Source organism: Puntigrus tetrazona, chromosome 6, assembly GCF_018831695.1.
Source record: "Puntigrus tetrazona isolate hp1 chromosome 6, ASM1883169v1, whole genome shotgun sequence".
NCBI lineage: Eukaryota > Metazoa > Chordata > Actinopteri > Cypriniformes > Cyprinidae > Puntigrus > Puntigrus tetrazona.
The window spans coordinates 3,529,059-3,539,087 of record NC_056704.1 but is presented as its reverse complement, the minus strand read 5'-3'; the positions used below and the strand labels follow the sequence as shown (position 1 = coordinate 3,539,087).

Here is a 10,029-nt window from a genome sequence, read left to right as displayed (position 1 = left end):
TTCAGACAGCATGCGAGTGGAGTCACAGTTGGAAAACAGGTTTTAAAGACCAGCTCTTCCTGCGCTACCGGTCTGTATGAAGCACTGATTGAACAAACAAGCACACAGACAGACAGACACAGACAGACAGACATTCTTAAGGGTGTCTTTACTGTCTTCTATATGCTGTGATACATAATATGATTCCTTTTTTTGTTTACAGGGAAGTGCAGCGCACGAACAAGGTCTTTTATGGTATCGGGACACATTCCTTGTTCGTTAATATCTCACCAGCCAGCAGCATTATGGGTCAGAACACACCCTAATCGGGCTTTTTCACACACGTCCTACTTCGAGCATCTTGAAGGTTCGTAAATACCGCGCACTGTGTACGGTAAGCACACACGCCGTAATGCCAATTTGTTATTTGTTCTTCCTTTTCACAAACTGAAAAGTGGTTGGTTTTCACAGTAGTTCTGCCCTCTCCTGGCGGACACAAGGGACCACAGTTCAGAAAGAGGCTCGGCTCAGGCCTGCGACCAGGTCTCAAAGCACAAATGAATCCTTTAAAAGCGTAATGAAACCCAGGATTAGACGCGATCCGTTTCTGGCGCCTATCAGAGATCAATATAAGACATTACGCATAATATACAATATGATGAAATCGGTGGCTTTACTAAAGCGTGTTCCAGACCAGGAGGGACAGGTTTATTCAACGCTATCCTCTTTAATCTTCCAGCAGGTGTGGTCATTACATAAAGCACTTATGTCCAAAAGTTGCATTAAAACGGAATTAAGGCAAAAAAGAGACGACAGGAAATCATTTTCACATTTTTATTTGAGTGTAGTGTTACAGTCAGGGATCAGAGGGAGAGAAAGATTTTGGTGTCTACATCATAATAATCAACGATAATCTTTCTTAATCTACTGTAACAGATAATTACACATCTCATCCATGATTTCTACGTTTTCTATTTATTCATTTATTATTCAGCGAGAAACCGTTTTCCCCGTCATTGATTATGTTCACTGACACTGTATAGCCATCAAAATGATTTACCCAACACAGTAAAAAAACCAACAAAGAAAATGCGTAAGCGCACGGAGGTAAAAACACATTCACCGAAAACACTCACCAAAATAAATACGTAAATAAAAAACATAATACCGAAGAAGATAAAACTCAAAACTTCAAACCATCCTAAAGAGTCGACCCTAGCTACTCAGTAAGCACACAAACTATTTAATGCAAAGAATAAATGCTTCGAAATCAAGCAAACTATGTATTTGAGATTTTCTAACCCCTTTTGTTCCCAGATCAGCTAAAACAAAACGAGCAACTCAGTGACCCGATAACTTAGTTAATAAATAACCTTGTGAAAACACACTTTTGTAAGAAGATAAGGCCACAAAACTTAACAGACTGGACGATTCACACCGCAGACTTGTGTAGAAATGGCCCTGTTTGCATTATATGCTGAAATACTACCGTAAAGTGAGAGAAGCTAACTAAGCTTACGCTCCGTAGCCAAACTGGATCATCTGAGGTTAAGTGTCTTGCTAAACAGCACAGTTGTTTTGGTAACTCTCCCGTACCTGCGTCGCCCACACGTCGTTCAAAAGAATACAGGACTCCATTCGAATCACGTCCCGGGTCTAAAAGACTTGCCTCGTATAAATGTTCATACAGTCATAAGAGTCATAACAATGGGTTTTAGTGTCAAGGTGCCGGGTATTAAGTGGGAAGATGGCAAAAATGCAAACTATGTTAGAAACACATACAATTACAAACAGACTGTGTGTTAACACGTACGCAATGCAGGATAAGCGGTTCTGTTGTATTTACACTAGCTAGCACGGTAAAATAGGATAGCATTTGATATTCATTTGTCCTTGTACTCTGTAACAGATATAGATTATGTTATAGATTATGAAGTGTTAAACACAAAAGACAACCTACTTAAAACAATTACATACACATATACAAATACATACATATACATATATATATATATATATATATATATATATATATATATATATATATATATATATATATATATATATATATATAGTTTTTGAACTATAATGATCAAAAACACCATGAATAAAGCCCAAATGTGTGCACTGATTCAACAAAATTCACATTCGTTGGGGGCAATGTGTTAATCCGAACTCACATAACGCATTATTATGATATTATGAATTATTATGAAATTATGAGCATGAAACATGCAAACGAACACAGATGCGTTATTATGCAGTTTGCCGCAGACCACTGACATACCAAGGTTTAGTGTACGTGTGTGCTATTTTAATGCTGTTCACTAATATGAAAGCAATAGCAAAAATAGGCAACAGTTTAGTGTCATAATCTACTAATCATATCAGTGGCAAATTAATATAGCAACTAATAAAGGACTGTTAAATAGCATATCACTATCTATCTATCTATCTATCTATTTATCTATCTATATATCTACCTACCTATCTATCTATCTATCTATCTATCTATCTATCTATCTATCTATCTATCTATCTATCTATCTATCTATCTATCCATCTATCCATCTATTTATCTATCTATCTATCTATCTATCGGACTGACAGCACAGCATGCATGCCATGCAGACAATGCTAGTGATTCGTACAAAACAATACCCATGCAACAATTAGCCAAGTCAATTCTACAACAAAGGGGGCGTTTGATTGGAAAAAGCTTTATTTACAGCTTCAATCGAATGCGAATTACGGCGGACCACCCAACAGCAACCACGTTTGACTCACAATTCAGGCGAGGGACGTGCGACAAGCGTCCATTCCAGCACAGCGCAGCCACAAAGCAGCATGCAACACTAACCAGCTCCGTGTGACCGAACACACGCATGCAGCTCTAACCTCTACCACGCCACAAGGCCTAAAACACGACACACCGAGAGAAAGAGCCATGCAAAACGCAGCAACCGACCGAAAAAAACCTGCCAGACTGTGGATATTGTGTGCGCGAGGAGGCAAACCGCATTATAATCGCATCTGTACGAGGAAATACATAAGCACATAATACATGAGCACGCTCAGACCCAACGATCTTTTTCATGGCAGTCAAGGACAACACTGATCACCGATTGTAAACACGTGAGCGAGTGAGGGAGAGACGATAAAATCGACTAAACGTTGATGCTACAAACCGACACTTTTCGCACGGCGAAATGGGAAAAGTCGACAGAGGAAATATTGATCTGCGTGTGAATGCGTGTGCGCGCGTTCGAACATAGAGATGATTTAACACGGAGCGTAGAAGGCTCCGTAAACCACGTGATGTGTTTTTCCAGAATACAGCCCAAAAGAAAAAATAACGAAAACCAAATCAAATAACGATTCCGAAGGCCAGATTAGTCCCACCCCTTTCCCAAAGCGAGAGACGGCCGCGTCGCGAAAATCCCGCCCCTCACTTCTTATTCTTCAGCTGATTGGCGAGCCAGTCGAGCCCTTCGTACAGACCGTCGCCGCTGGTCGCGCAGGTCGCTTGTATATACCAGTTGCGATGGCGGAGCGAATGTAGGCCGAGTTTGTCTGTGATCTCAGCTGCGTTCATCGCGTTTGGCAGATCCTGGAGTCGAGGAGGAATTCAAAAAAGAGAGGAGATTGTGAAACCGTATATTTGCGTAGATAGGACCAGATGTATTTGTTACGAAACAAATATAGAGTTGTGACCCTGGATCACGAAACCAGCCATAAAGGTCAATATTTAAAAAAAAAAAAAAATTGTACATAATCTGAAATCTGAATGAATAGGCTAAGTATAGTATTTCGATACAATACTATTTGAAAACCTGGAAGTGGAGGAAAAATTGCCTTGACAGTTATCCAAATGAAGTTGGTAGTTATGCATAATACTAATCAAAAATGAAGTTTTGATATTTTTACAGTGGGAAATTTACTAAATATTTTCATAGAACATGATCTTTGCTTAACGTCCTAATGATTTTGGGCATAAAATAATTTTTTTTTGTATTTTTGGCTGCATTGTATGAGTAATTTAAGCCTTTGTGGTCCAGGGTCACGATTTAGCAACAGAAATATAGAAAATAGATTATGAACTGCCCATTAGGGGACATGTTTTCTGTTTATATAAAAGGTTATGCTAGTAACATACCCACTGAAAAGCTTGAGGAAGACTTTTTAATGCTTTGAAAGAAGTATATTATGCTCACCGGGACTGCATTTATTTGATTAAAGAAAACACTTAAAACAGTAATATTGTGAAATAAGATTATCATTTTACAATAACCTTTTTTTTTTATACATTTTAAAATGTTTTTTTTTCCCATTACTCCATTCTTCAATGTCACGTAATCCTTCATAAACCATTCTAATATGCTAATTTGCCGCTGAAGAAACATTTTACATTACAACACCGAAAATGGCAGTTTTGCTTAATTTTGGGAAAATACACGTTTTCTGGGTTATCTATAAATAGAAAGTTTAAAAAAAACAGCATTTATCTGAAACAGATTTTATTGCGACAATGCAAAAGCATTTACTGTCGCTTCTAATTATTTGATTCTTGACGAATAAATACGACCTCAATCTTTTAAACGGTAATAAAAATATGCAATTATTTTTAGGACATATATTTTGTGATCTGTCAGGTAAGCAGGGACGCTTTAATGCTTTAATAAAAAAATATATATATAAAAAAAAGCTCAGTACCTGTTTGTTTGCAAAGACAAGGAGGACAGCGTCACGCAGTTCATCTTCAGCAAGCATCCTCATTAACTCCTCCCGTGCCTCGTTAACCCTCTCCCGATCGTTGCTGTCCACCACAAAGATAAGACCTAAGGAAAGAAAAACCAGGAGAGATAAAGGAATTCTGTTATGTGCATTTGTCACCATTATTTTTTAATATATAATAGTTTTTCCACTAAAATACATAATGATACATACATAAAACACAATACATGATAACTGTTTTGTTTGTATTTTCTTTCCGGTTTTTGTTTATTATGATTCAAGGCACAAAACATTTTCACGGTTTTAATTTTAGTTAGCTGTAATAACCCTGCTTGACGTCTGCAAGGTGGCACAGCCATGTAACTGCAGTGTGTGCTCGCCGAACAGCGCACAAACTACACAAACACACCGAGTTACCATCATTTACGCGGTCATCTCAATCCAGCTTGTGTTTTAGTGGGAGAAGTGGAGCGTATGCGTAACTCACCCTGTGTATTTTGAAAGTAGTGTCTCCAGAGTGGTCTGATTTTATCCTGACCACCCACATCCCACACAGTGAAGCTGATGTTCTTGTACTCCACTGTCTCCACGTTAAAGCCTTAAAACACAAACACAAACGTCACAAACTTCAACTGTGTGCCCCAGGATCACATCAGTTACTGTACATTCGGCTCACTGCAGCCGTAAAAAATATAATAGATGGTGTATATGTAGGGTAAGCTGTAACGTTTTCCTTTCTTAAGAATAACCAATATAATTCCTAACTCGCCTGCCAGTTTCTGCTATAAGAGGCATTCATATTTGCCAACAGCAATAGCAACATTAAAATATTTAGCTAAATGGAAACCGTCAAAACTATTTAATTTTAAACAGTACATTTAAATGTCCTCGTCCCACAAGAAAATGAACGCACTAAACTGTAATTAAAAAACGCAGGGCAGTATGAGCGCACGGGACACGCTCACCTTATATTTGCGGCTTAATACAAATGGCCATAATTAACGGACAACCGGGCTATATCAGGGAAAAGACAATCAAAAAAGCAACCCGGCACAGAAAAAGGAAAAATAAAAAAGCCAGAGATGAAGCCACTGCATCCGTATCAGGCGATACGTTCATAATCCTGTAAAACATTTTTGACTGTTGATGCTTGGCTAATGTGTTTTATTGTGTGTAATAATTTCATGACTTAACATGTATTATAGGCCTATATGGTAGGCTATATGGTTTAATTATGGTTTCATGAATAACACTGTCAAAACATATAATGTATATAAAAATAAATCATTTACATAATTACAAAGGTCACCAAAGAGCAGATAATTGCTGTTGTTACACTTCAAATCTTTGTTTAATATTGACCAAACATTTAATATCCATCCATTTAATATCAAATATCCATTTCTGGCCTCCTTTTTGAGATATGATACAGGCCTATTTAATTCCATCAACGAAAAAATGGACATCGCAACCCTTTGGCAAAATTAATTTTAACGTAGTAAAACCGCTTAATTTTATTTTGCGTGACTTCTAAATGCTTGAGACCATTAAATCAATTGCACTGTATTAATAATAACAATCATATAGTCTAGCTAACTGTCTAGAGCTACAATTAACTTATAGGTAATGCAATTTAATTACAATTTATTTAATTACTCTTAGATTTTATTAAATTATAGTAGGTGTTTTTTTTTTCTCTCGTTTTTGTTCTTTTGAGGCAGGGGACAACGATATAACCGTATCAGGTAACAGTTTATTTTAAGATCATAATTCAGAATAATTACCTAATTAGGTGCTTAATAGTGTGCATGAAATAAAATGTACTTATGTAACTAAGTTATGAAACAGCCTGTAATTACAGCTCGTAATCACGTACAATCTTGATACACTTTATTTTAAGTAGCTTATGCCTGTGTAATATTCTGTAATTTTAATGTAATTAGAAAGGTATTATGTGCATTTAAGCTGGGTACTAATGGGTTAAATTAGACTAAAGTGCAGACAGATAAGGTGTACAGTATAGATACACATGAAGTACACTTCTTTATGCCTTACACTAAGTACAAACTGTTCCATAACTTATTTACATGGTAAACACTTTTTGTTTTTATGGAAGTACAAATGCTGCTACTTACTGTGTAATTACTCTGTATTATGGAAAACATAAAAATAAAGTGTTACCCAATATTGTGGGTTTACATAACAATAGATTTAAGTAGAGAAGGGTTTTACCAATGGTTGGGATGGTGGTCACGATCTCTCCCAGCTTCAGTTTGTAAAGGATGGTGGTTTTACCAGCAGCATCTAATCCAACCATCAGAATTCTCATCTCTTTCTTCCCTATCAGACTCTTCAGCAGATTGCCAAAAATATTCCCCATGATTCAATGTTTTGCTTCGTCTAGCCAATCACAATCCAGAAAGCTGCGAGTCCTTGGTGTGGAACAATCCACTGAGGTAAAAGACTGAAAGCCTCGAGAAACAAGGTTATTTAGCCGAGAAAACGAATCTGGAGTCCTGGAAAGCGAAAACAGAACAGTAAATGTTATTCTGGCTCTCAAGAACCGCGCGCTTTTATTTAGCAGGGACACGTTAAATTCATCATTTATAATGTTACACAAATAATTATTTCAAAGTAATGTTCATCAAAGAATCCTAACAGAATGCATCACAGATTTGACCAAAATATTAATAAGAAGAACCGTTATCGATATTAATGATAATAATAAAAACATACATTATTTTTCAAGAGTAATGTGACACTGAAGACTAATAATGGCTGCTGAAAATTCAGCTTTGTCATCACGGAAATAAATTACATTTAAAAAATACTTGAAAAAATAAACTGAAATATATATATATTTTTATTTACTGTATATTCAGTCACAAAATACAGCCTTAATAAGCATGAGAGACTTTATTCAAATAAATAAACAGTAGTGTAAATAGGTCCAAAAAGGTCAAAAGAAACTTTACCTTCCTTTTAGGTGTTAATATTTACTTTTATACATATCAACAGTACCTTTATGGTACAAATAATTACGCTTTAGATATAAATATGCATCCTCACGTTGCAGCAGATGATCTACATGAAGTGCGATTCAACTGGACGGACTGAATTTAACATGTAAAGGAAGATCTGTGCAATCCGAGTCAAGCATTCGTTCACCCGCTGTAATCATGCGATTGATTATGAAAGACGCAATTTGGAAGATGCAAGCCGCAGAATTCTGAGGGGGCGGACTGAATGAACATGACACTTCTGGATGCGTGTGTACATCTCTGATCCTCACTAGCATGCTTTATGTGTACAAGCTGCATACTGAACCGAAGAAACCACGATCCTGCCATGTCTTCAGGCCATCCAGCAATCTGTTCATCCCTCTCATATCCTGCCTTCACACAGACCCCCACTAGTCATCCCTGAACATTCCCAGATGGAGCTATCCGAGATGTAGAACACATTCCCTGATAACCGCGTTGCCCTAATTCATGAACGTCGAAGTATAGAGCTAATTTAAAATTAAACTTGTTTAAGGGACACAGATGGAACTGTGAGGGTTTTGAGTCAGATGTCAACAATACACAAATATATATTTTCCCTAGCAGAAAGGTAACGAAAAATTGCAGAATATTTCCTTCGGGACATGCAAGATGTAGATGGGTTTGTTTTAATTGTGAGTTATTGTGATGTTTTTATCAGCTGCTTAGACTCTCATTCCGACGGCACCCATTCACTGCAGAGGATCCACCGATGAGCAAGCGATGCCATTTAAATTTTTTTCCATATTTGTTTTCTGATGAAGTAACAAACTCATCTGCTTTTAGGAAGACGGCCTGAGGGCAAATGCTGAGCAAATTTCATTTGTCAATTCTGTCTATCAAACTGAATCACCAATTTTTTAATTCTGGCTATAACTGTTGGGGAAAGAAATCCAGGCTAAAAGAAATCGCAATAAAAAGCACATCACAGATTTCAGATATTAAATGAAAAATGTAAAGCTCAGGACTTGTAAAAACATGTCAGCATAGTGTCCTGAAATATATATATATACGTTTGCATGTAAAAAAACAGCATGTCCATATTTACCATTATGTGTAATGTAATTTTGCAAAAACAACACTGTGACAGCTTGCAATGCCCTGCCCTGAGGTGACAAAATATCACAGAAAATAAAGAAACTGACTTTTAAAAAATAAACAAGAGTAATCTGACAGAAGTGTGACAGCTAGCCGCGGCCTCCCCTTTAAAATCAACACAAAAGCTAACAACATCAAAGGTGGGTAACCGGCATAAACCTATACTTAATGCGCGTGTAAAGGTGTCCGTGAAGACAGCAGCAGGAGAAGGTGTTTGTGAGGAACAGTGCTCTGAAGATGCTGCGGGGGTCTGACTCCGGCTGAGCTGTCCATGGTGCTGACGCCCCAACCCATCTCCAGCAAAACCCCATCACGAATATCTTTTACTATTATTTTTGTAACACACTTCGTCGTTTTTTAAAGGCGTCTTGCACGCGAGTTATTCTCCTCAAAGTCGTGCAAGAGACCCCAACGATGTAGTCACGAGACACCGCAACACAACCGCGCCGGACGGAGGTCCACGTTACATCTGACACGACGGTCTTTAAAACGTTAATATGGCTCTAAATCAATCATTTAGGTTACTGCCGGCCTGTTGGAGAACATAAAGGCGTACGACCCCTTTGACAATGTCGGCGTAGGATACAAAGCTCGGAGCTTCCCCGGTGAAGAGAGGCGTTTGAAATCGTTCTTACGCAAGATCGCTACAATTCACGCAAAAGCAAAGCAGGATCAATTAAGGCGCGAGCGCAACACGAGCCGTCATAACGTCCGAAGAGGCGTAGAGCAGCAAGAACATCATCTGTGATACGGATCTTCATTCATTTGGAGAAACAGAGAGACGGTACGTGCCTCGCGGAAGGCCTGTCGCCTTTCTGTTTCCAGTCGCGATAAAAGACGCGCTGTCATTTTTCACCAAACGTACACACAAGGTCTCGGCCCGTCAGAACCACTCCCGAACGCTTCATTTTAAAGCAAACGCGACAATTGAACGTATCTGCATTACCTTGCGAGCTGACGCCAGCCGATTTTGGACACGGAGAGACGGAGAGAAAATCTCACGAGAGTTGAAGCCGACAGCGCAGGCTCGGATGGGGATTTCTCGCGATATTTGGTTTTCGCATCTTGAGGCTGCCTCCAGTCAGGTCAGGTAGCATAGCCAAACAAATGACATGTCAAGGAAATGCTTGAGGTGTCACAACACAATAGTCCTTCCAACTACAGCTTCCCTTGCGAG

At 38.2% G+C, this 10,029-nt stretch overlaps 1 protein-coding gene across 1 annotated transcript; it reads right to left on the bottom strand.

The window, feature by feature from the left end:
* Positions 1-799: 799 nt before the first annotated feature.
* Positions 800-9,933, bottom strand: arf3b (ADP-ribosylation factor 3b). The gene is made up of 5 exons (XM_043242218.1): positions 9,799-9,933; positions 6,946-7,229; positions 5,201-5,311; positions 4,693-4,817; positions 800-3,589 (listed from the first exon to the last, which is right to left on the bottom strand). The coding sequence occupies exons 2-5, from the start codon at positions 7,091-7,093 to the stop codon at positions 3,428-3,430; spliced, it is 546 nt and encodes a 181-aa protein (XP_043098153.1). The 5' UTR covers positions 7,094-7,229; positions 9,799-9,933; the 3' UTR covers positions 800-3,427.
* Positions 9,934-10,029: the final 96 nt, after the last annotated feature.